Genomic DNA, 24,871 nt, shown 5'->3' with positions numbered 1-24,871 from the left:
CCAAGTGCTCAAGAATTTCAACCTGTGGGAAATGTTTCTCATTCAAAGTCACAATGGCTCCGTTTTTTTAGATTCCAGTTAAATGTGACCATATGACCATAGCACACCATATCCAGGGAGGTTCAATTTAGTGTAAAAAACAATTATCAGTGTTCCTTGGGTATAAAGTATTCTACAATGGGCTAATAGTGAGTACAGAAATAAATTCTTTACTCTTCTAGTTCAGCTCTACTTTACATATCCCAAACCCTCCTGTTTTCTTTACTCTTTCACTGAAACAGTAAAATTTTAGTAAATCACACTACAAATATATAGTAAATCATATATATATATATATATATATAGTGTATATACTATATATAGTAAATTATAAACACACACACACATAAAATTTACCCCAAGAGTGGGTGAAATTTTGTCTAGAGTTAATATAACCAGGTTTATTATGATGTTGAACATATCTGTAAATCACTTGTCTTATTCCTGAAGTTGTAGTTCAATATTATGGAAAAAATTGTAGAATTGTTTGTGTGTTGTCCATTATAACCTAATTCGTATCAATAAATTATTCTTCATCGAAATACCAACCTTACTTATACTTTAATAAATATCGAATTCAATGGCCTCCTCTTGAAGGATACCTTCATTTGTGAAGTTTGACTCTGCCAACCATTCTGATCCTTCTTCCTGGAGTGTTTCTCTCACACATCTAGCAATGTCTGCTTTCTCTGACCTCCTATCCTGACCTCTGAACTCTTCTGTCCTCTCTTCTCCAACTCAAGGCTTCAGATAAGTCTTCATTTCCAGACTGGTCTTTGCTCTTTTTTTGTTAGTTTGTTGGATTTTTTTTCTATGCATTTTCGATTTATTTTATTTTATTTTATTTTATTTTATTTTATGTGTCTAAGTGTTTTGCCTGCATGTATGTCTTTGACTGGTGCCTGTGGAGGTTGGAAGAGGCCATCAGATACCACGGAACTGGTGTTGAACACTGAACCCAGGTCCCCATGAAAGAGCACTAAGTGCTCTTAACCAGCCCCCACTGCTCTTCTGTCTCAACTGCTGAGCAATATGGCTTCAGTTCATATCTATACAGTCTCTGGGTATCACACAGTCCATGTTGTACCAAGCTTCTGCCACCCTCAGTACCTACAAAATAACAAGTTCTCTTCACCTACATGAAATGAAATAATTTGAAATGGGAAGCAGACAAATTAGAAGGTTTATGTCAGGGGATAGACCTCCTATAACAATAGCAGACACTGTTCTGCTTAGAACATATGAGGGTAGGGCTCCTTATGTATTTCCTTACTGTATTTTCTATAAGAAAAGAAAAGTACTCCTTATGGAAATTTAACTTGGGTGAGCTATAGTCAAACTGGCTAAGACTGAGGAAAGGTGGGGATATCAGAAGGGTTGAGGGAACAGAAAGGGAAACACAGACAAAGGAGAGAGAAGATGATCCTGGAATATATTTAGGCCTTTTTATTTGACCTTCACTGAAACAGAAATCTGTCTCTCTGGACTGTCACTTGAAATGTTTAACTTGCTGAGATATGACTATCTTTCAAGAACTCATAAAGAAACTGGCTCCCATTAGTGCAGAACACTATACATTAATGTTTAAAAGCCTCCCATGCAGAAAGAACTAAGTTAAAATTACAGCTTAAATACTACTTTTTAGCTTGAAAGAGACCTCATTGTGTTAGATAATTCAAGAATGTTGAAGAAAAGTAACTAAAAACTAATTCTCCAAGTTTGTAAAATCCAATATTCTATACTCCAGGCAATCTTCATATTGCTCAGTCACTGTAAATTAGATTATTCTTGAGATTATATTTAAGTCAAGGCAAGATGGTCTTCTCTTTACAAATGCAATTAAGTCTCATGAGTGGAAATCTTGTTAACTATTGTCAGGATAATTGAAATTGATTTGTGTTTACTAAACATTGTGAATACTAATCAAATATTAAACACTCAAGTGTTCCAGGTGCATTTAAACCTTTGGCAGTCTCAGAACTGCTTGAAGAGATTTCTTGTCCCAGAAGTGAACATTTTGTTTCAGCATTTTCTTCAAAATATATTAAGAGAAGTAGAGAGGTATCCTTCATTTCCTGCATGCAATTCTCAGAGTTGGGAAGACTAGGTCAGGGATCACGTTCTTTGTGTATTATTTCCAGTGCTGCAAACAGCAAGTCGACTCTTTTTCCCTGCTTCATTCCATTCCCCGTTTGCTGTTCTCTGCTCCTCACAACATTGCAGAGTTTTACAGGATAGGTTTTACAGGAGACATATATTACCAGCAATTTGGAAAGCAGGTTGGGGATAACGTCTGGTGGCTCACATGCCCTGGCCTGGTGACTTGGCTTGCTTCAGTGGCTTGTCCTTAATGGGATGGATGCACTGGCTCTATGAGGCTTAAAGAAACTCTGCTGATACAAAAATAAACCCACCACAGTCATTGGTTTTGAGGAAATTTTACAGTTGTTGCTTAACCTGCTCCCTTATGCCCTGCAATATTCATTAGCAGATTCCTGTTTATGGCTGATATTATATGGAAATGGTTATGGGAAGCTAGCAGATGTAACTACTGAAATAAATTAGTAGAAAAGTTCTGCTTTTTACAGATGGCTCTATCAAATATGCTTTTTCTCCCTTCATCTTAACATTTATTTTTCTTTCAACAGAAAACTTTTCTTTACTGACTATGGGGACATTCCCAAAGTAGAAAGATGTGACATGGATGGGATGAACAGAACAAGGATAGTTTATTCCAAGGCAGAACAGCCAGCTGCCCTGGCACTGGACCTTGTCAACAGATTGGTTTATTGGGTAGATCTCTACCTGGACTATGTGGGAGTAGTCGACTACCAAGGAAAAAACAGGCATACTCTTGTTCAAGGTAGACAAGTAAGTACAATTTTCTTAGAAAAATGCAGCTACCATAATAAACTGAATGTATGGTACTCTTCTAAAGATTAAAACTTGTAGCATTGAAAATACCTTAAAGATAAGATTTAATGGCTCACAAACTTAAGATGCATATTTTATTTGGGAGGATGTTCTAGTCACAGTGATACTATGATATGCCTATTAAATTTGTCAGGTTCCACTAAGGGAACATCATGGATGTTTGTGTGTGTGTGTGTGTGTGTGTGTGTGTGTGTGTGTGTGTGTGTGTGTGTGTGTGAAGGGGATTTACTAGAGCGGCTTATAGTCTGTGGTCTGGTTAGTACAACAATGGTTGTTTCCTGATGGAAAGGCAAAGAATCTAGTAGAGACTGGATGCTCTGGAAAATTCCTAGAGAGCTGCTGGTTTTCATTCTAGGTTGGAATCCCAAAGAACTAAGTTCTAATATCAGCAAGGGAATGCCTCAGCAACAGGATTGGTGACCTTGCCTGCCAAAGTGAGGGCAGGCAGGCAAAAAAGCAAGTTTCCTTTCTCCATGTCCTTTTATTTGGGCTGCCACCAAAGAGCGTTTTAGCGTGACTGTTCACACCTAAAATGATTCGGATCTGGGGAGGGTATACTGATCTCAAATGATCTAATTAAGAAAGTCCCTCACAAATCTGGCTTTAGTTGATCCAGAATGCAGCCAAGTTGCCAGCCAAGAGGAGCCATCATCACAACCATGACACTGTAGATGCCTCTTGCTTCTTTCCTTCTCTGTTGAAAGCAAACAAACATAAGTGAGACCAGAAATGCAAAAGTGCTGTATTCGCAAGAGAGAGAAACTCCCCAGAACAGGACAAATGTCATGACCTACTTTCTGAAAACTAATTCAAGCCATTTATTGATATGGAGCTGCACTACCATCTGTCCCATGGGACATTAAAAATAGTTTGCTAACAAAAGCAAATGCGTGCTCACAAAAATATCCTAATTATTTTAATAGTGTTAGACTTAATTTTGCCAACTGATGCATTTGTGTGCTTCCTAAACAAGAATTTTGTGAAATTTCGAAGATCAATATTCCTGCCTGTACATTAGGGGTTTTGTTGTTGTTGTCTTTCTTTCTTTTTCTTTCTTTTTTTTTTTTTGTTTTCAGACAATGCTCCATAAATGCCTTAATAAACTTAGTTGAAATATGCCTTTTTCACCGGTATTTTTCCCATATTTATTTGGCTCTCATGTTATATCAATTTCTTGGGCAGTTTTCAGTGAGTTAGTCGAGTTAATAATGGAGTCCCTTTGATTTCTGTTACAGCACACGGTAGGCACATTCTGTAATACCACTTACAGTGACTTTTTCTCTCATTACATTCATAATGCAGTTCATTATCCTTGATAAATGAAAACATTAACATGGGTCATTTATATAAACTATCCAATGTTGGTGCAGTTGTTTCCCTCATATCATCAACTGTCCTAAAGTGTTCAGTGCCTTTGGCAGTCCTTGGTGATGCCCTTCTGTGTAACTGATTTCTAAGATGATTATGATAGACTTTATTTTATTTATTCACCATTAAAAATTAAACATTGAATGGAGAATTCAAATGATTTTCATCCTAATTATTTTAAAAGTCTTTCAATGGCCTGTAGAGATGGCTTAGTGGTTAAGAGTGTGTACTGCTCTTACAGAGGACCTAAGTACAGTTCCCAGCACCCACTTATGTTGCTCACAACTTCTAAGTTCACTATCTGACACTGTCTTCTGACCTCAGTGGACACTGCACTTATATGCAACAAGTCCACATGTAGAAATATGCATATATACATATTATAAAATAAAATAAAAGTAAATATTTAAAAACGATTAAAAGCCACTTAAATGCCTAGTCTCCTCTTTACTCCCTCATTATTATTATTATTGTTTTATTTGTTTATGTTTGTGTAGTGTGTGCACATGTGTTTTCATGAATGAACTATGAGAATGGAAACCAGAGGTGAAGTTACAGGTGCGTGCAGGGCTTCTAGCTTATTAGAATAGTGCTGCAATTTAAACTCTTGTCCTCATGATTGTGCAACAACTCCTCTTTACTGTTGTGGAATCTCCATATCCTGTGTGTCAGGGAGAGTCGGGGAGCTTACGAGTGCACATTTATAGAGGTCAGTGGTTAACTTTAGGTGTCTTTCCTCAGGTGCCATTCACCATGTTTTTTTGAGACAGGTTCTCTGCTTGGCCTGGATCTCTTCAGTTCATCCAGATTGGCTGGGCAGAGTATATGGATCCTGCTATCATTGCCACCCCAGTTCTAGGATTACAAACCCACACTACACCTCTCTACTTTTGTGTGAGCTCTCGGAATGGAACTCAGTTTTTTCTGCAAACATGGAAATTAGTAAAGCAAGTACTTTACCAAATGAGCTATACCCCAGCCATCAAAAGTTTAGTTATCCTTCTTCCTTATTTCTGTTGCCTGTGTTTGGCTGGCTCCCTAAACATACGCTAAGTCTGACATCAAGTAATCCAATGTAGATATAGTCTTTAAAAGTTTTAAAATATAGAAACAGACTTATATGAATAAAACTGAGGAGCTGTTGAATAAAACTCAGTTTTTGCCATGTGAGAAAATTTTCTACCCTAGCCAATTGTCTCTTATGTCACAATGGTTTTCTTTATAGGATGTGAACTGACATCTTGTATAAAATCATATTAGAATATCATAATAACAGACACAACATGCGGAGGATCTCATACCCTGACCAAAGCAAGGAGTGCAGCTTGTTTATACCTTCTAATGTGAAAAAAAAATTGCCCAAATCAATACTCAGTCATTGGTGTATTTGGTCACTATGATGTCAGCTGTATGAAAGAAAAATGATACTGGTAAATGCACACATCCCCTCCGTCACAGCATAAATGTGTATACACATTTCCTATGATGTAACAACGGAAAGTTATTTGGTGGGGGGCTCTAACATGGAACAATCCTTTACATTAATTCTTGTCAGTCATTTTTATACTAGACAAGAAGAAATAAGGCTATCCTGAAACAACACTAAAGTCAATTTTTCTTTCCTCGTGCTTCAAAATAGGACCAGGGAATCACAATGGTCCATCTAGATTGTAACCATAAAATTGGCAAGGTATTCTTGCTAATAAAGTTTTACAAATTTTTAGGAGTAGTTTCACAAACAAATCATATATTCTCACATTCTCAGCTGAAGATCTTTGTGTTTTAACAGAGCCGAGGATGTGTCTCTAAAAATAGTGACCAGTGGTTCTCATAAAAATCCTTACAACATTCAGTAATAACTCCAGATATCCAGACCAGAACCATTTCAAATTTGGTATAATTTAAGAAAACCATTAGCCTCCACTCTTAGCAGTTCAGAAAACAAGTGATCAGTCTTCTTTCTTCCCTACTGGAAGCTTCTATGAACTTCAAAAGCTCAATCCTCACTTCAATACAAAACCCTTTACAAGTTACTAATCTAATTGTATACATAGCAATAAGCATCATAATTGCATTCTACTTGCCATTATTAATAGGTTTTAAAAATCGTAACATTTCTGAGTGAAATGCTGAAATTTTATTCATCATAATTGCACATATGTGATTTCTTTCTATACTATTCTCCACGCTGCATTAAATATTAGTCTAATATAACTTACGGCAAAATGTGACTTTCAACATATGAAACAAATATTCAAAGTTGTTTTCTTCTTAAATCATTTGGGCACAGTTATGATTGTGCACTGCCTATATATCTATGACTATATGAGCAAGTAGCCTATAAAATGTCTCAAATTATATTAATTCTAACACAACATATTAGTGAATGCATTTCAAGATGTGGTTCTTGTTAGTCTTGGACAGAAACTATAAAGGATATATTCCTGATGAAACATGAATATAATTATTTCCTATGCATATAAAATGATTTTATCCACTACTGCATCTTATCCTTCACTAAAAAGAGTAGAAATTATTGGAATGTTCTTGGAAAGAAAATAAATGATAATATCTGACTCCAGACATTCTTCGCACTTGTAATAGTAGTTTTTCTTTCACATTAGAAGTAGCATAATTAAAAGTCATAGCTTTATTTGATGCTCTTTTCAGGTTAAACATCTCTATGGCATAACTATATTCGAAGATTATTTATATGCAATCAGTTCTGATAACTTCAATATCATACGAATAAATAGATTTAATGGAACTGATATTCACTCAATAATTAAAATGGAAAATGCTCGAGGAATCCGAACCTATCAGAAAAGAACTCAGCCAACAGGTAAGCCACAGGGGCTCCTTAATGGCCTCCCTAACAGCAGCTTCAATGGGAACATAGTCCTTGTGCTTCTGTGTGGTGTTAAAGAGGGTATCATAAATTCTCTGTTTTGACAGCAAAAATGTGCATTTCTGCTTGATAGAATAGAATAGAGCTCACTTCTCAAGTCTAAATGACAAACTGCTCAGCTCCTATCAAATTGTTTCTACAACCATGGGATTGAAATGATGGCTAGATTTAGTTTCGGCAAGCAGCTTTCCATTGTGATGTATGTAGACAGGGAGCTCAGATGCTAAGGTTTATTTCTGAAATTTTTTATCATTTTTTTGGAGGCAAATTTAAAACCAGATTATTTGCTGTGCCTCTTGCCTGGTGCCCACTAGTCATAGTTCAGGTTCTCCTGATTTAATATCCCAAATGCTTTATTTAAAAAGTCCATTAAAAAATTAAAGCTAACTGCAGTAGTTTAAAGTGTTTTTCAAAAACACAACATAATTATTTTCATAGTAGGTCAATAATGCTATTCAGCAGCCCAATTTAGGCCCAGTAATATAACCTTATTTTAAAGCAGAATATCACCACCCTAGATTTCTGTTATCTTTCTATATTTATAATTCAAATTAAAACTAATAAAGAATTATTAAATATCAATGTATAACCACCCGAGGCATTGCACCGTCATAAACAGGTTTGTAATAAATTCAATTTTGAACTTTGCAGAGAAGTTTATTAGAATTTGATGTTAGGTTTTCTGTATTTGCTAATTATTCATGTACAATTACTATGCACCAAAATTTATTCTATATACTGGGAATATATTAGTAAACTAAAACCAAAGTATTTTTGCCTTTATGGAACTTACATCCTACTGGAGACAATACAATACAAAATGAGTAAGTTTAATATGTATTTCATTATAAATAACTGCGATATAAGAGAAAAGCAGACAAGGAAGATCTAGAGCATCAGGGATGCAAAGCTTGCAATTTTTTATAGAACAGACAAAAGATTTCTCACTAGGAAGATGACACTGAATACAAACTTCAAGAAACTGAATATGAGAAGCGTGGTGATCTCTGGAGGGAGAAGTTTTAAGAGAGAGGTCTGTAAACTCCAAACATGAGGAGAGAACATGCCTAGACTGCTCTTGAGCATCCAGGATGCTTATACGTATGTAGCCAGTAGGAGCTTGTAGATTACCATAAAACTCTTTATCCTTTCACGAAGTAGGAATCATAGGAAATCATTCAATAGAGTGCCATCATCTGTATAGAGTTTATGAACAATCCATAGATGTATGGAACTGTCAACAGGCTGTCGGGAGGGGGAGGCGGATGATTAAAAGAGATGGTGGATTGTTCCAAGACAGTAGTAGTCAAGTGAAGAGAAGAAGGAGTAAATTGGGATTTTTTGTTTGTTTGTTTGTTTTTTGTTTTTTAAAATTTTTTCAAGACAAGGTTTCTCTGTGTAACCACTCTGGCTGTCCTGGAAGATATGTACAGAGTTCTCATAGAGTTCTGCCTGCCTCTGCCTCCCTATTGCTGGATAAATTTAGGATCTTCATGAACATATCCTGAATGGATATAAGAGATAAGGAGTCAAGAAGGATGGCAATTGTTTTGTTAAAATAATTGAAACAGAATAAATTAGAAAATGAAATACAAAATAATTTAGAAGTAAAGACTGAGTTCAGTCTTATGGATTATTTCAGATGTCCATTATAAACTTAAATGTAGATATTAAGAGACACATGCATATACAAGACTATATATTGACATTTGGTGGAGAAGACCAGGACAGACATAGGTATTGGAGAGATTTACATGGAGGCAGTATTTAACATCATTGCAATAGCTGTAAACACCAGGGAAGTTAGTTTATGTAAAGAGTTTCAAACCATGACATTCGAACATATCACCAGTAAGTCAAGAATAGAGAAGCCAAATGATGATACCAAGAAGCAGTTTGGAAAATCCAAGTGACCTTTGTACATGACTGTGTGAAGGTTATTGACATCTGACAGTGACGTTTTGATGGTGATATGTGATTGAAGTCAGTTTGAAGGAGACCAGAGAAATGGAGATGGAGAAAATGAGCAATGACCATTGATAGTCATGTGCCTTATGTGAATCGGTGCAACGAGAAGCTGTTTCTTTTACAAGACGCATAAATACTGGGATGTTTGCATGCTGATAGCTAATGAAGAAAGAAAAGGTGGTGATGAAGAGGAAAAAGGGAAATGATGGTGGCAACAGGATGGTTTATTACCCAAGCTACTCCAGAAGCCTTAAGACGTTGCTCAGCAGTGAAAGGATTCACTCAAAGAACAATCCACTCATTTTTCCCTCTTAGAAAAATGATGGATACAGAAAGAAGAAAGTATTCTTTTTCAAGTCAACTACCTTGACTATAAAATAAATTAGTCATGATATTCACCTCACTTTTAACTAAGAGTTGATCAAAAGTATAATTCTAAGAATAGGCAGACTTTTACAGACACAGTGACAGTATTCATTCTTTTTTTTTTTCTTTATTAAGAAATTTTCTACTCACTCCTCATGCTATCCACAGACCACCCCTCCTCCCTCCTCCCGCCCCCCAGCCCTCTTTCCCAAGCCACCCCGCATCCCCACATCCCCCAAATCGAGGTCTCCCATGGGCAGTCAGCAGAGCCCAGCACACTGAGCCTAGGCAGGTCCAAGTCCCTTTTCACATTCATTCTTTTTGACCATGATCTTTCTTATTCACATGGTTCTATTTCCATTTTGTTCTTCTCTAATTCTAAACATTCACAAAACACATTTCCAGGCCACAGTTTTCTTGTGTAAATTCAGCCTCCAATTTTCTACAACTACAGCTGTACACGGACTTATTTACTAGCAGGGTTCTCACAATAACAATGGACTCAAATATTAAAAACATTTGTTGTGACTTAGCATTTCTCATCAGTTCAGATAGTACCCAAACTCTGTCTTTCCCAGTGTGGCTGTCCAGATGGTAGCAGAGGGAAAAAACCTTTTGTTCAAGTCCCTACCCTGGTATTATTTTTCTGCCATCTTTTATGGTTTTCTTTCTTTCTTTTTAAATGTCATTTAAATAAGTACACAAAGCTTGTTCCCAAAACAACAAAACATATTAATTTTACTTGCATATATACGAGCACATTTAATTAATATTTCTTCAATTTTTTGAAAAACTTATTCCAAGCAGATTTCATCAATTCTCTCCCTCTTCTATAGGGTTTAACCGCCCCCCCCCCATGTTATTATAGTACTCAAGAGTGAGTTATATAACATTCTGCTAAAATTCCATATTGTTACACTGTAAGGATTGCACATAATTGCCTTGTCTTGTTTTCTCTCTGTTGTAGTCAGAAGCCATGCCTGTGAAGTGGATGCATATGGTCTGCCAGGGGGCTGTTCACACATCTGTCTCCTTAGCAGCAGTTATAAGACACGGACCTGTCGCTGCAGGACTGGCTTCAACTTGGGGAGTGACGGCAGGTCATGCAAAAGTATGTTGTCAAACATTTTGCCAGCAGGGACCATTTCACGATTTTTTGTGTGTGTGTGGTTGTTGTTGTTGTTGTTGTTTTTTTTAAATAGCAGCATAAACATCATCAATAAGAACAAGAGAATTACAGTGAAATTAGCCTGCAAGTACGTACTAGACATTTTCCCTTCTCAAAGTCGGGATGAGAATGGGAAAAACATCAGGTTAAAGATCTACCAAACTTGCTCACCTTAGGGAGCCATCAGGAAAGATTTTACGGAAAATGCTCTTTTAGTTTTCAATTTTCAGAATGAGGTTCATGATATCAAGGAGCTATGCACATGGTTGACCACATATTCCTCTTATCTAAACCAAAATGATCCCCAAGTAGGTGTTTTGTTTGACTGACAGATGTACACATACAATTGTGGTATCATGTAATACAGCGATGCAGTACCAAAGCACAACTTTCCACAGTAGCAGTGGGACTAAAGTTTACTTCATTATTTCATGTTTCATTAGTAGTGTCAATCAAGTATCAATCATTTCAACAATTTATCAAAAAGTCTCCCAAAATTATAAGCTATTAGGAATGTTTTTATTTAATTTTTGAGGTTTGGCACAATAATTTAATGATTATTTTTTGAACCAGAAAAGAAATAAACAAATACAATGCAATAAATAAATAAAATGTTTAATTTGTGTTTCTGGTTTTGAATTAAATGCTGGGAACATAAAAAAATCCGATCTCAGGTTCCTGAGCCTGTCTGGATAATCGAGGTCCTAGATTTGAGGCCTACAGATCAGAGAAGTTGAATGTGTCTGCACAGTTGTTTAGCATAACTAAATGGATTGTTGCCCTTAAGGAGTGATAGCATCTCATGAGAAGGTATAATCACATGCATGTATACATACAACATACATAAATATCTTTGTGGGAAAACCTGATCTCAAGGTTGCATTTGAGAGAATTTTAATGGACAAACCAAAATTCTAGCCATACTAAATAAAAATAGATTCAACACAAATTGATTTTTGATCTTTTGAACTTTATAAGCTCCCTCTAGCAGAAAGCTAGACACCTGGCACTCTCAAAGGCCAGGGCAACAGCAATCTACAGCGGGAAAGGTTAATGTAAAAAAAAAAACAAAAAAACCAGAAAGTATTAACTGAGGTCAGGGGGTTAGGAAGCTAGAAATGGGGTTGCTAGTTCCAGAATGACATCCCGTGAGCCATCCTCCCAGTTCATATGGAGGTGCCCTCTCTCTTTGCTTTGTTATTCCCAAGGGCAAATGGCCTAGAGAACACTGTAGTGAAAACATTTAAGTTTTTTATTAGATGTTTATCCACAGAAACTGTAAAGAAACCTATTCCCTCACTTTAACAGTAGAGTGGAATTAGAAGCTTAAAACCAGAACCCAAGCTTTGTCAATGTCTGTAATTAAATTTCAATTCTGATTGTATATAGAACACACACACACACATACACACAAAGAAGAAATTGTAAAGTAGATATCAAGGAATGCCCAATATAAGATTGAAGAAAATATAAATACCATTCTTACAATTTTAAAGGTCACAAACAGACATATGCTAACAATCAAAGTCCAAATTTACCCATTAAATATTGCAAATTCATTAAAAATATAAATTAAAATATGCTATGATAGATATCTTACTCTTTCTTTACTGCAATAGAGTATTATACTGTCGTTAAAAAGAATGTTTTTGAATATATTTCAAATTATCTGACCAATATCATTAAATTTAATGGTGATAATTTTTTAAAAATAAACAAATATATTCACATAATTTTTGCCCAAAAACATTTTACAATCTCAAAAAATGAAGCTCCAAAAATGAAACAATACTACTCTTATATCACGTAAAATATTATTTCTACATAAAATACTTCTGAAATCAGATAGACATCAAGAGATTATAAAAACAAAGATAAGTCATTAACATACTTTATCTTATAATTACTCCTAAGGAAAGGTGTGAAATAATAGAGGAAAAGAAAATCTCATCTCAATGTTAGGATAAAATCATAAAGTCAATATGTAAATGGCTCAGTAATCTTTTTACTATGTAATGGGAACAATCAATATAAGGCTTAAGATAGTGAACCAACACAGAGAATAATTTTATGCTAAGATTAAATGGCAAAAATTGTTTGTAACATGGAACATTCCTTTTAAATAATTAAATATACATTCAGACTTCTAGTGAACTTAGGAGCTAGAAACAGAGGGTAACTATGGCCAACTACATTGTTTATTAAAGTAAAATGTCGCTATAAATTCATCATTTTGTGCAATGAATATGTGCCAACAAAAATTAAATATGTATTACAAAATATATACCTAAGTTAAATTTGAATAAGAATACTGCACAGCAGAATGTACTATATGATTAAATCCATGGGTGGCTGTTGCTAGAGTTTTCCTGCCTGGCCCACAGTCAGGACAAATCTCTGTCACCCGCCAGTCCCACAGCCACTCAGACCCGACCAAGTAAACACAGAGACTTATACTGGTTACAAACTGTATGGCCGTGGCAGGCTTCTTGCTAACTGTTCTTACAGCTTAAATTAATCCATTTCCATTAATCTATACCTTGCCACATGGCTCGTGGCTTACCGGTATCTTCACATTCTGTTTCTCATCGTGGCGGCTGGCAGCGTCTCTCTCACTCAGCCTTCCACTTCCCAGCTTTATTCTCCTCCTTGTCCCGCCTACACTTCCTGCCTAGCCAATGGCCAATCAGTGTTTTATTTATTAACTAATTAGCAACACATTTGCCATACAGAACATTCCACAGCAGGTGGCTATTTATTATAATTAGAATAAAATTAATTTACAAAGTTCAAAATGCAGTTCAACTAGACAAAATTAAACCCTCTGATAATGGGAAATATATAGTATATTTGCAAAAAAGCTTTATAAAATTTTATGATGGACACTGCAAGGACATCTAAGAACTACATTTGTAGAAAAAAAAAATCAAACAGAAGAGGAGGATGTATAGGACCTCAAACAGCTTGAGCAGGCTTTATTTAATGCCAGAGTTGACAATGCTCATTCCGGTCTCATGGTTAGCACAGTATCTATTCAAGACTACTCAACGACAGATTTCAAGAGAAAGCAGACTCATGTGTCAAACTGGAGTGTTTGTAGCCCAGAATAGGGAAGTAGCAAGGGAATTTCTTTGTTTAGGAGTAGAATGTGGGCTTAACTGCTTTCCTTAGACAATTCACTTTTGAACTTCAGGGTCCATTTTGTCTTTTTGCAAATGCTGAGTGTCTGAGGTAGCATAAGTAGCTTTGCTTCCTGGAATTCTAAATGCCATTCAGTACCTTGATTTCTTTTGGATATATGAGTGTGTGTGTGTGTGTGTGTGTGTGTGTGTGTGTACACTGTGACATACACACTGTGTCAGGGGGATTAAGTCAAAAAGTAAAGAATCATCTTACTGACCTGAAGCTGACCTGGAAAGTGGGAACCTACACCCCAAACCCCAACAAGAAAATTTACCAGCATCAGACTCTGAAGTTTATGGAGTAGGTGTCGAACGCATCTGTCAGGTGGTATTTATCTACTTCCTCTGTATTGAAGCATCGCCTACTTGACTTAGATGCTGATGACACTTATTTAGCCCAGAGAGTTCAAAAATTTAGAGAGATTTGCAAGGCCCCTTCCCCCTTTTATAATAGCAGTAAACATGTGTGGGAGTTGACTGCATTGCTAGTCAAGCAGGGAGCTTCGGGCCTGCAGCCTTTGAGAGATGTGCAAGAAAATCTGGGTGGGGGTGTGTGTGCTAAAATGCTTCATTGTGAGTGATGCGGTTGCGTTTAAATTACCCATGCCTCTTTTAAAGAAAAAAAAAAAAGAAAAGAAAGAAAGCAAGCAAGCACAAAAGGGAAGAAGAAGAAAAGAAAGGCCACCCCGATTTTGCATTCTAGTAACTATGGAGACTGTTTTTGTTTGTTTGGAGATTTGTGCTATTTGTTTGCTTCTATTGAGCCCTGTGTTATACATCAGATTTCCTGGCAGACAACATCGTCTCTGACATTACAATTAAGCGGTGAAGTAAACTGATGCAATCAGCTAGCACTGATTCATTTCTTATACGTATTAGTCACCTATTTGGACAGCAGAACACAATAACGTTCATGTTCATCTCCCTGATAGCCTGTGAATCTTTTGTTAGAACACATAGTCTGTATATGGCAGCTCTGTTCTGCGGTGTTTTAATTGGCCTGAAGTTTCAGCACTGTCAAATGTAATGAGTGCAATAGATAGTATCTTCAGAAAGCATTAGCTTGATTGTAATGAATTATACAATTAAATGTACCGGATATTTTAATAAATTTCCATTTCACAAGTTACAAGTTATTCAATGATCTGTCATGTTTTTGCTATACAGACAGAAGAATAATTAACTAAATATAGTCCATTCAGTGAAGTAATTTCTGGTTTAATTAAAGTAATGCAATTAGCTGGCCTTCTTGCATCAAGATCCGTTTGGCATATTTTGGAGTTTAATTTCTAGTATTGAATTTAAAAAAAAAAGTCTAATTGTGCCAGTTAATTAAACAGTGGCATTCTGCAGTGTAAAGAAGATTAGGCAGCATGGGTTGTTTATGTTTGTAATCTTTCTTCTGCAGGGCCAAAGAATGAATTGTTCCTCTTTTATGGGAAAGGACGCCCAGGAATTGTTAGAGGAATGGACCTGAATACCAAGATAGCTGATGAATGCATGATCCCCATAGAAAATCTGGTCAACCCTCGGGCTTTAGATTTTCATGCAGAAGCTAATTATATCTACTTTGCTGACACCACCAGTTTCCTAATTGGCCGGCAGAAGATAGATGGCACAGAGCGAGAAACTATCCTGAAGGATGGTAAGTGACATTGTGACATTAACATCAAAGTGCTCAGAGATAAAGGCCTTTAAAAGGCTACATCTAGTGTGCTTCATAGTGTTAAGCAGATTCCATATTCTTCTTATTCCTTTAGAAATATTTTATAATTTTATCATCTTAGTGACGTTAATTTCCACAGTTTTCCCATTCCTGTATGCTAATACATCATTGAAAAACTGAATTTGAATTGTCCACTACATTTTAAGCACTACAGTAAGTAAATGGTAGTATTATAAACTTTTTGGCAAAATGCAGAATTACAATGATGCCTTTTTAGACTTCATTGTGCAATGTAAGTTTTAACAGGATGTCAAAGAATTCTGTAGTATTTGGTCCTCATTAGAAAACTGCTTTTCTCAATAAAAATTACAGTGTCCCTATTGCCATCAAATTCTTGCACACTGTTTCTTTTTCTATCAATTAAAATGGAATTGGGTAGTCTTGCTCTTGAAGTAGCAAATGTCTTTTTTTTTTTTTTTTTTTTTTGGTTTTTCAAGACAGAGTTTCTCCTGGAACTCGCTTTGTAGACCAGACTGGACTCAAACTCACAGAGATCTGCCTGCCTCTGCCTCCCAAGTGCTGGGATTAAAGGTGTGCGCCACCACTGCCCAACTGCAAATATCTTTACAGGAAGTTAAAGACATACTTTAATATATAGATACAAATATTGTAATAAATGTAATACTTTACAAACCTCATGTACTTTTCTTGAACCAGTATGAAATAGTCTTAGGAACAGCCAATGAAATGACAAAATAGCATTAGTAAAAATAGAAAAATATAATACTAAACCAAGAGATGATTAACTTCCTATCAGAATTCTGGATTTCACTTTCCACATATTTAAAGCCTACTTGTTTCTTTAATAGTTTAGAAATCTCTGAATCATGAATTGCTAACTGAATATGTATGAAGTACAGTTTACTAGTTGATTGTATGAGTTAACAGTTAAAAAAGAATTTTAGGAAATGGCTACCTTGATGGACAACATAAGCACATGGAAAATTTAAAGAATTGCAGTATTTGGTTAATGAAATACAAACCAACCCAAAGAAACATGTGTTTCCAGGGGATTGCATAGACAATGGACATTTACATGAAGGGGTAGACACCTTTACATGGATATGTACAGAGACTCCTTATGCACCATGTCATTTGTGGGAAACATCTTAAAGGGAAGTTGTTAAAGGCAGAGAGGAAACATTCATGCCTTCAGGAAAGTATGGAAAAATACTATCCAGAAATAGGATGGATACTCTCAATGAATCACTATTTTGGGAGTTCAATTTGCAGATAATAGTTACAGAAGATTTATGCAAAGTAGTAGTTGACATGATGAAAAACTTGAATGGAAAGTAAAGGAGTTTGCACACAAAAATGATAAAATGAGAAATATTTCTGATATAAGAAAAAATGTGAGGAAAGTCACATTTTTAGGGAGATCCATCCAGAGGTAGGATGCACAAGGAGCCAGAAAACAAAGACTCAAGAAGAGCCTGAAGCTCTTTCACATGGATCTGTGAAATGGAACAAGAAGTTGGCTCATGGGAAGATGATTCACTCGACTTAACTATATTTCAAATAAAACTATCAATGACAAAAAGTTCACTCTCCAAGAGAGGCAAATGAATTATCGAAATGAAATGTGTGGCAGTTTCACATTTTAAAAATAGCTTACTGATTAAGGAAATACGTCACCATGATTTCATATTCTCAGGAAGGCTCTAATTAAACTTTGTGCATTCATTGACTCTGGCAGAAGCTGTCTTTCTGCTGGTCTCCGAAGTGGGATACCAGATTTTGGGACGAGGGTCTTGCACTTCTTACCAAGCAGATTGTTTGCAGTATTTTGATTTCAAAAAAATCTTTCATGAGGCAAGAAAATATAATAGAGAGGGTCTTGGTTTCCTTTCAAAAGAGTGCCAGTTCTAGGCTCTGACTAGAAGTTCCCATTGATAATCTTAATTTAAATGACTTTATCTTATCAGTGAGATTTATAGTTCTTCACATAACAGCAGAGATGGGCTCCATGGCCACTGGACTAACCAGATTATCCCTTCAGTCCTAACTTCAGAGTTGACAGTTACAAAATGCTGCTTCAACACTCTCATAAGTGAAAAATACTTAATAGTCACATTCTTCTGAAAGAGAATGCATAGTTATTTTTTCAGTTGAGTTTTTACATTCTCTTTTCAGAAAAATTAAAAATCCTCATTATAATATAATATTTACATCAGAAAGCCTAAAGTCATATTGGCAAATCACATTTTTCTTCTGGGTGTCATAGCCTGGGTAGGTGTGATTTTTCAGGACTGGTGCTCAATGCTTCCGTCTCCTACTTGCTTTTAATGCTTCTGTGGAGAGTTGTTTGTTGTTAGGATCAGTTGGCCTTCAGATGTGACTTAATGCTTCCTCTTGAAACTTCTAACACACTTTCCTATTTTGTATACTTAGGATTTTAACTGTGATATGACATGTCATTTTTCTCTCTTGTAGCTAGAGTTTTCCTGCCTGGCCCACAGTCAAGACAAATCTCTGTCACCCACCAGTCCCACAGCCGTTCAGACCCAACCAAGTAAACACAGAGATTTATATTGGTTACAAACTGTATGGCCGTGGCAGGCTTCTTGCTAACTTCTCTTATAGCTTAAATTAATCCATTTCCATAAATCTATACCTTGCCACGTGGCTCGTGGCTTACCTGCATCTTCTCGTGCTTCTTGTCATGGCGGCGGCTGGCAGTGTCTCTCACTCAGCTTTCCACTTCCCAGAATTCTCTCCTCCTTATCCCGCCTATACTTCCTCCTGCCTGGCTACTAGCCAATCAGTGTTTTATTTATTAACTAATCAGAGCAACACATTTGCCGTACAGAACATCCCACAGCACTCTCTGGTCCTTCTACATGCCTCTTGTTTTTTGAATGGGTTTTTCTTTCACTAGATCAGAAATTTTTTTCTGCTATGCTTTTTGAAATATTTGACATGCTTTTGTATGAAACTCTGCTTCTCTTATCTCCATAGATTGTATATTTGTTTTGTTTTTCCGAGATGTTCTGTACATCTTGCTTGTTCCCATTTGTATACCTTAAATATGTATGTATGTATACACACACACACACACACACACACACACACACACACACACACACACACACATAGTTGTCCTTGAGACAATGTAACAATTACTGTACATTATTTGGATGCCCTGCTCTTCTGTCCTCCTTATGATTCATTCTGTTGGTGACACTTTCCACTAAACTATTAGTTGTTCTTAATGAATTTTTCATTCTCAGAATAATGTCTTCAGTAATAATTTCTTCTTTGGTTTGTGCTTTCTCCAATATTTCTTGTTCTTTACTTAATTTTTGTTTTGTACCTAGAATTGACATCCTGATTTCATTCAACTATTTGTTTTCTTTTGGAATTCATTCAGTACTTTATTTATTTGGATATATTTGTCATTGTTCTCACAGGGGCATGCATTCTAGGATTTGTGTAATTTGTAGAAGACAGATTGCCCCTTTTTTTTTTTTAATCAGCGTTACTTATATTCTTCTCATTGGGCTTAAAAAAATATTTAGGTTACCTTTAATTACCCAGTGGAAGTTTTTGCAATGTTTTAGAGGTAGTATGTTGTAGTAGAGTTGAGGTGACAATTTTCTTTGTAAGACTGGTGTTCTAGGCACTAGAGTCTATCTTCATCTGTCCACTGTCACAGCAATTACTATCCAGGGCCAGACCTATGAAAACAGACTAGTACTTCATTATACAACAATCGCTCTTTAAACATGATTTATTATAGGGAACAATGGTACATCGATAGAACTTTGTACTAATTTAGGAGCAACTGAGAGAGGTTATAAGTTGAAAGTAACCCCCCCCCAAAAAAAAAAACACAGAAAGCATAGCAATTCATAGCATCATGATAGAGAGAAAGAGAAGAAGGAGAACATGACTATGAAGAGCTGTGGGGCAGGAAAAGTAAGGAATGAAGGGGGTTTGACCAAAGGGTAGACTGAAGAGAGATAATGATGCATTGTCAGATAACATAGAGCCTGCAAACCTGACCAGATATGGAGGAAAGAATAGAGGGAAAAGGAAAGAACAATATACAAAGGTGAGAGTGGGAAGAAGGAAAAAGCTAAAAAGAAGGAAGGAAGGAAGGAAGGAAGGAAGGAAGGAAGGAAGGAAGGAAGGAAGGAAGGAAGGAAGGAAGAAAGAAAGAAAGAAAGGAAGGAAGGGAAGGAGGGAGGGAGGAAGGGAGGGAGGGAGGGAAGGAGGGAGGGAGGGAGGGAAGGAAGAAGGAAGGAAGGAAAACATGACAATAGAGCAAGGACAGAGCTGGGTGGAGCCTTGACTGTTGAACACAGATGGGATGATTTGGAGAGAGAGAGACTGATGGGTGGAGACAGACAAATTGACTGGTAGGATATTGGCTCTCATATGGACTCTCTCTGGTTCTTTGCTTGATGCTGGAAGGTTCCTGCAATGGGCAGTCCAGTTTTCTACTGTGAGTTTTCCTCCAGATGATCTGACTTCCACTGCAGTCATTCATAAGTTGAGGTTCTGACCAGGTCACAGCTTTGTGAATTCCTTCTGGGCTCAGGTGACAAAGGCTAGGCCACCCAAATGCAGTGCTTGTCAAACCCTTACACAGAGCTCCATGTCCAAAGACTTCTAGAGGTTTCTATAAAGAAATCTGTTGTCACCAGACTGTGCTACACAACTGCAATCCCAACACTTGGGAGGTTGAGACAGGAGGATAACAAGTTTAATTCCTGTAAAGACTATATAATTAGGATTTGTAATAAAAATAAAAATTAGAAAGAAGAAAGATGTTTATTGTCATAATTATTGAATTTCTTGTATGAGCAAAATAATATTAAAATACTTGGCAATCACCAACATGCCTGTATATGAGCATATGTGTGTGTTTGTTTTTTGTGCATGAAGGACCTTGAAGTTGGCACAAGACACCTCAAGACCAAGTTCTCAGCACAAGGGAGATTTATTTGTCCCAGAGGAACAAAGGGCAGGCGATAAAAGACAGAGACAGGAGTTAGAGGACAAGGAAGAAGGGGAAGGGAACAAGGGAGAGGGGGCCGGGGTATTTGTCTCTAGGGACAAAGGACTGCAACCGTATAGATAGGAGACAGACATGGAGCTTAAGCAAATGGCAGTTTGTGTTAGGATGAGTTTGTTAATTTTGAACGTGTGTGTGTGTGTGTGTGTGTGTGTATTACCAGCCCCATTAAAGTCTTTTGAGACAGAGTTTTGTTCAGTTAACTGGGCTATCCTGAACTTGATCTGTAGCACAGGCAGATCTTTAAGATGTCATCCTCTGCCTTAGCGTTCTGAGTCACTAGAACACAGTCTTTCAGTACCAGACTCAGACATTCATAAAAAATTTGAGTAATATAATTTTCATAATTTTATAAAGTAGCAATTATCAGTATAAACTAAAACAAGAGAAATGTATGCAAACAGATTGCTTAATTGTTTCTAGCATCATATGTTTCCTATTGGATGTTTTACTTGGAACTATCCTGAACATGGGGCTACTGTTATAAAGTTAATAACTATACTATTGTTTAGGTTAGTTCAATTAAAATAATGTCTCATAAATCACTCACACTAGCTCACACCATGGGAGTGGCTAATATCCATATTAAAGCAGAGCAGTTAGCATGAAGATAGCCATTAGAAAAGAATTCTGGAATGCTATTGGTCATGGCTGTGTGTGTGCTAAACACCTTGACTCATGACCTAAATAAAAAAATTATTTTCATTTCCAAACATAACCACTAAATGAATCAGTTTTCCTGCCCAGTGCAAAATTTAGTTAAGTTCAACTCTTTTTTTTTTAAACTCACAACCATAGTAAAACCAACCAACCAAACAACACAACACAACAAAAGAGGTTTACCAGTCATTTTAAGCCGAAGTGCAACCTCAATGTGGTGACTAGAATGTGTGCTCATGATATATACATGTATGAAAATCCAAGCCTAGTGCATTAGCTAGGCTGCTCTGTGCCCCATTTGTGGGGCTTTCTGGAGAGGAGGCATTGCTAACAGGCTTCATTCCTCTCCCAGTACTCTGACTCTCATTTGCATCCCCCATTGACACTGAGGTCTGCTAACTTGGTCTCTGCTTTCTGTACCTCCTCCCTTCAATGTACTGGTGGACTATGGTAAGGAAATAGGAATAGCTTTTATGAACTACTCACATTGTAAGCACACCCCTTTAATAGTCTGGGGTAGCTTTAAAATTAATTATATCATTTTATTAAATTAATTAATTAATTAATTATGTATGTATGTATGTATGTATTTAGCCAAATGTCGTGAGGTAAGCTTGTAGTCCCAGCTGAGGCAGGAGAACTGACTGAGACCAGAATTTCAGGGCTAACTTGGGCAATGGAGCAAGAATTTCTATCTTTAAAACGTAAAGAAAAAAATATAAAAATAAGATGAACTTGATCCTTTTGAACCATAGCTGTCCGTTATGTCTCTGCTAAGGGGGGTTACAGCTGGATCTCTCTAATTTCATTTCCCTTGGCCAAAGCACATGAAACTCCGTGCTTGTGGCTTCTCATCTCTGAACATCCATCGTTTGGTGATGGTATTTCTTGTTTTTATTCCAAGCATTCGGCTAGTGTTGCCTTGCTACAACTAAGGAGCTTTGGTAGGTGCAGTGGAGTATCCATCTCCTCCTCAGAAACAAAGGACTTGACTTCCACCCTCCTTGATGGCAGCTCACCTTTCAGCCTTTTTATCCCCTTGCTTGCAGGGAGGTTTCCTGTTCCTTTGCCAACTGCAGATAACTTTATTTCTGTACCCCTCACAAAAGGTTGTTCTTTGTCCTGTCCTGGTGGGTAGAAAGGTCTTCTCACCCTTCCCTGGTGGTTTAGCTGTTTTCTTTTGTATATGAGTTGAGTGAGTCCGAGGGATGGATTGAGTTTCTTGTCTGTGAGACACTCAGGGGTCTCTTGAAGGTTTCCTGTTCTGCTTTTAGTCTTTGTCTGTGAACTCAGTTGAAGGAATTCTTTGTGTCAGGGGTTCTCAGGGACTCTAAACTCGCACATCAAACCACATTTACTTTCAAGAATTTGTTCCTATTTTAGCTTTTAGAAATTTTTGCTTTCAAGACCTTTACCACCGTGCCCTGCCATAGAACACTTCATGGGTCTTGCTGTTCCTGTCAGAGGCCCGTGGCCCTTCCCATTGTACTGCGGATGTCTGCTTTATTCAAAATCAAGGAAAGCTGTGCTCTTGCAAAGCACTGGTCTTCCTCCTCTTTCATGCGTTTCCCTAGTCGCTCCAGCTTTCAGCATCTTGCCTGTGGATGAGCTCTGAATGCTTGCACTTCAAACCCTCTAATGCAAATGGGAATTTGAAAAACAAAGTTGAGATATTTTTAAACTGTTTTCATCTCTGTCACCTTTCCATTAGAGTAAATTAGAAACCAGCTCTGTTCTTTTTTTTTTTTTTTTTTTTTTGGTTTTTTTGAGCGGTGGTGGCGCACGCCTTTAATCCCAGCTCTGTTCTTCTTAATGTACGAGAACCCCTGGTGATGCTCTCTCTAAGGCTCACAGTTTATACAGTAAAGGAATTTTGGCTGATGCAAATAGGTGTAATCTGCTTTCAATTAGCTTATTTTGTATAACTTTATCAGAAAAAGTAAAATTAGAAGTGAGAGTTTTCACTCTATAACAAGAAAGTTTCTTTTAGATATATGATTAGAAAATAAAATACTGGGTTGTTCTTTTTTATTAAGGCGATGGTACAGGAGAGTATCTCCTGCATTATTCCAAAATAAGGTGTTTATTTACTATTACAATGCCTATCCTTTTAACTACTAAAATGTACATAGCAACAAGAGATTGAGCACGATGTCCATGTGAAAACAGCATTGTGTTTTAGGAATCTGCATCCTTGTTGAATGGACTTGTCAGCCATCAAATGAGTTGATGACTGGATGTAAGGGTGAGTAAGCAAATCAACTTTTTGAAGTATCTATCCATGAAATTACTCAGATCAGCACTGAGAAATCCAAAAGTGAGCCCTGAGCATCCTGAATGTAAAGAGAAATGTCATCCTAGAATGCTGATAACAAAAGCTGACAGTAACAGAAACCACAGCCTGGAATTGCAATGGTGTAATAAACTTGAAAAAAGTTCAAAGAGACACCTCTTGTCCTGAAAATGTATTAATAGTAATAGAAACAAGAAGAGATGGTATGGGAAGGCTTATGGTAATCTTTAAAGCTGTTTAATAATTACCTGAATCCATTCAGCACACACACATGCCAGACATTAATTATACCCCCCAGAAGCACTCAGAGATGGAACTGGGATGCTTCCATTTGGGGTAATAAAAATTTCAGAGTATTACTTCATAAATTATTCCTCACCTCAAATCTGAAGAACACAAAAAAGTAAAATTTAAGAGAAATGTTATCTTATAATATTAAGTTGTGGAGCATTTTTAAGGCAGGATAAAATTCAGAAAAGGTTAATGTAAATTTCAAAATTACACATTTTCATGATAAAATAGATCATGAGCAAGTACAAATATATAGGATTACCTAGACAAAAAAATATTCAGAGTGCATGTAACAGAAAAAAATTATGACATGGATTACAACAGATAGTGTTCAAAAAAAAAACTTCACCCGGATTTGCCGAGGGTGTTTTCACATAGGAACAGGGAGAACTTCAGTGGCTTATTAGTTATAGAAAGCTGAGTGAATACAAGAATATGACCTTCTCCACATCTGTATGATAAAATAATGATGATTAATTTAAGGAGATATAAGAAAACCCAATATTTTCTTATAACCTGCACCACTGCGAAAGATATATGGTGTGCATAATGTCCAACCAAATAATCCCAACGTTAATTATCTGTTTTACATAAATATATGTGTTTTAAAAGTCAGCACATTTGTATAAATAAAGAAATTAGAAACAATATAAATGTTTGCTCAGAAGGATGTTATACTTTTGATCGGAATGAAAGTGTCAGTCAGAGGACAACTCTGGCTCCATGTGTGCACGTGAGCATGTCCATGTCCCAGAGACAAGCTGGGAGTAAAAACTGAAACGATTTTATACTTATTCTACCTATGTAAATACGTTAAATATTTTTGAAGGAGTGTTAAGAATTTTGGAGAAAATCAGTAGTTGTAGAAATGTAAAACATATTTTACTCATACCTATTATTTTAAACTTATAGATGATCGTATCCATTCAAATCTGTTCAAATGGG

General features: G+C 36.5%; 1 protein-coding gene across 5 annotated transcripts in view; it reads left to right on the top strand.

The window, feature by feature from the left end:
* The window catches only part of Lrp1b (LDL receptor related protein 1B), a 1,950,932-nt gene that overhangs the window by 1,063,772 nt on the left and 862,289 nt on the right, over positions 1-24,871 (top strand). For all 5 annotated transcript variants that reach the window (XM_052726598.1, XM_052726596.1, XM_052726595.1 and 2 more), the window contains exons 8-11: positions 2,688-2,910; positions 7,012-7,183; positions 10,551-10,694; positions 15,342-15,578. In XM_052726598.1, the coding sequence (XP_052582558.1) occupies positions 2,688-2,910; positions 7,012-7,183; positions 10,551-10,694; positions 15,342-15,578 (776 nt within the window). The remainder of the gene's footprint in view (positions 1-2,687; positions 2,911-7,011; positions 7,184-10,550; positions 10,695-15,341; positions 15,579-24,871) is intronic.

This window comes from Peromyscus californicus, unplaced genomic scaffold (assembly GCF_007827085.1).
Source record: "Peromyscus californicus insignis strain IS unplaced genomic scaffold, ASM782708v3 Scaffold_7__1_contigs__length_154581171, whole genome shotgun sequence".
Taxonomy (NCBI): domain Eukaryota; kingdom Metazoa; phylum Chordata; class Mammalia; order Rodentia; family Cricetidae; genus Peromyscus; species Peromyscus californicus.
Note: the sequence above shows the minus strand (reverse complement) of the source record. Positions and strands in the feature narration are given on the sequence as shown.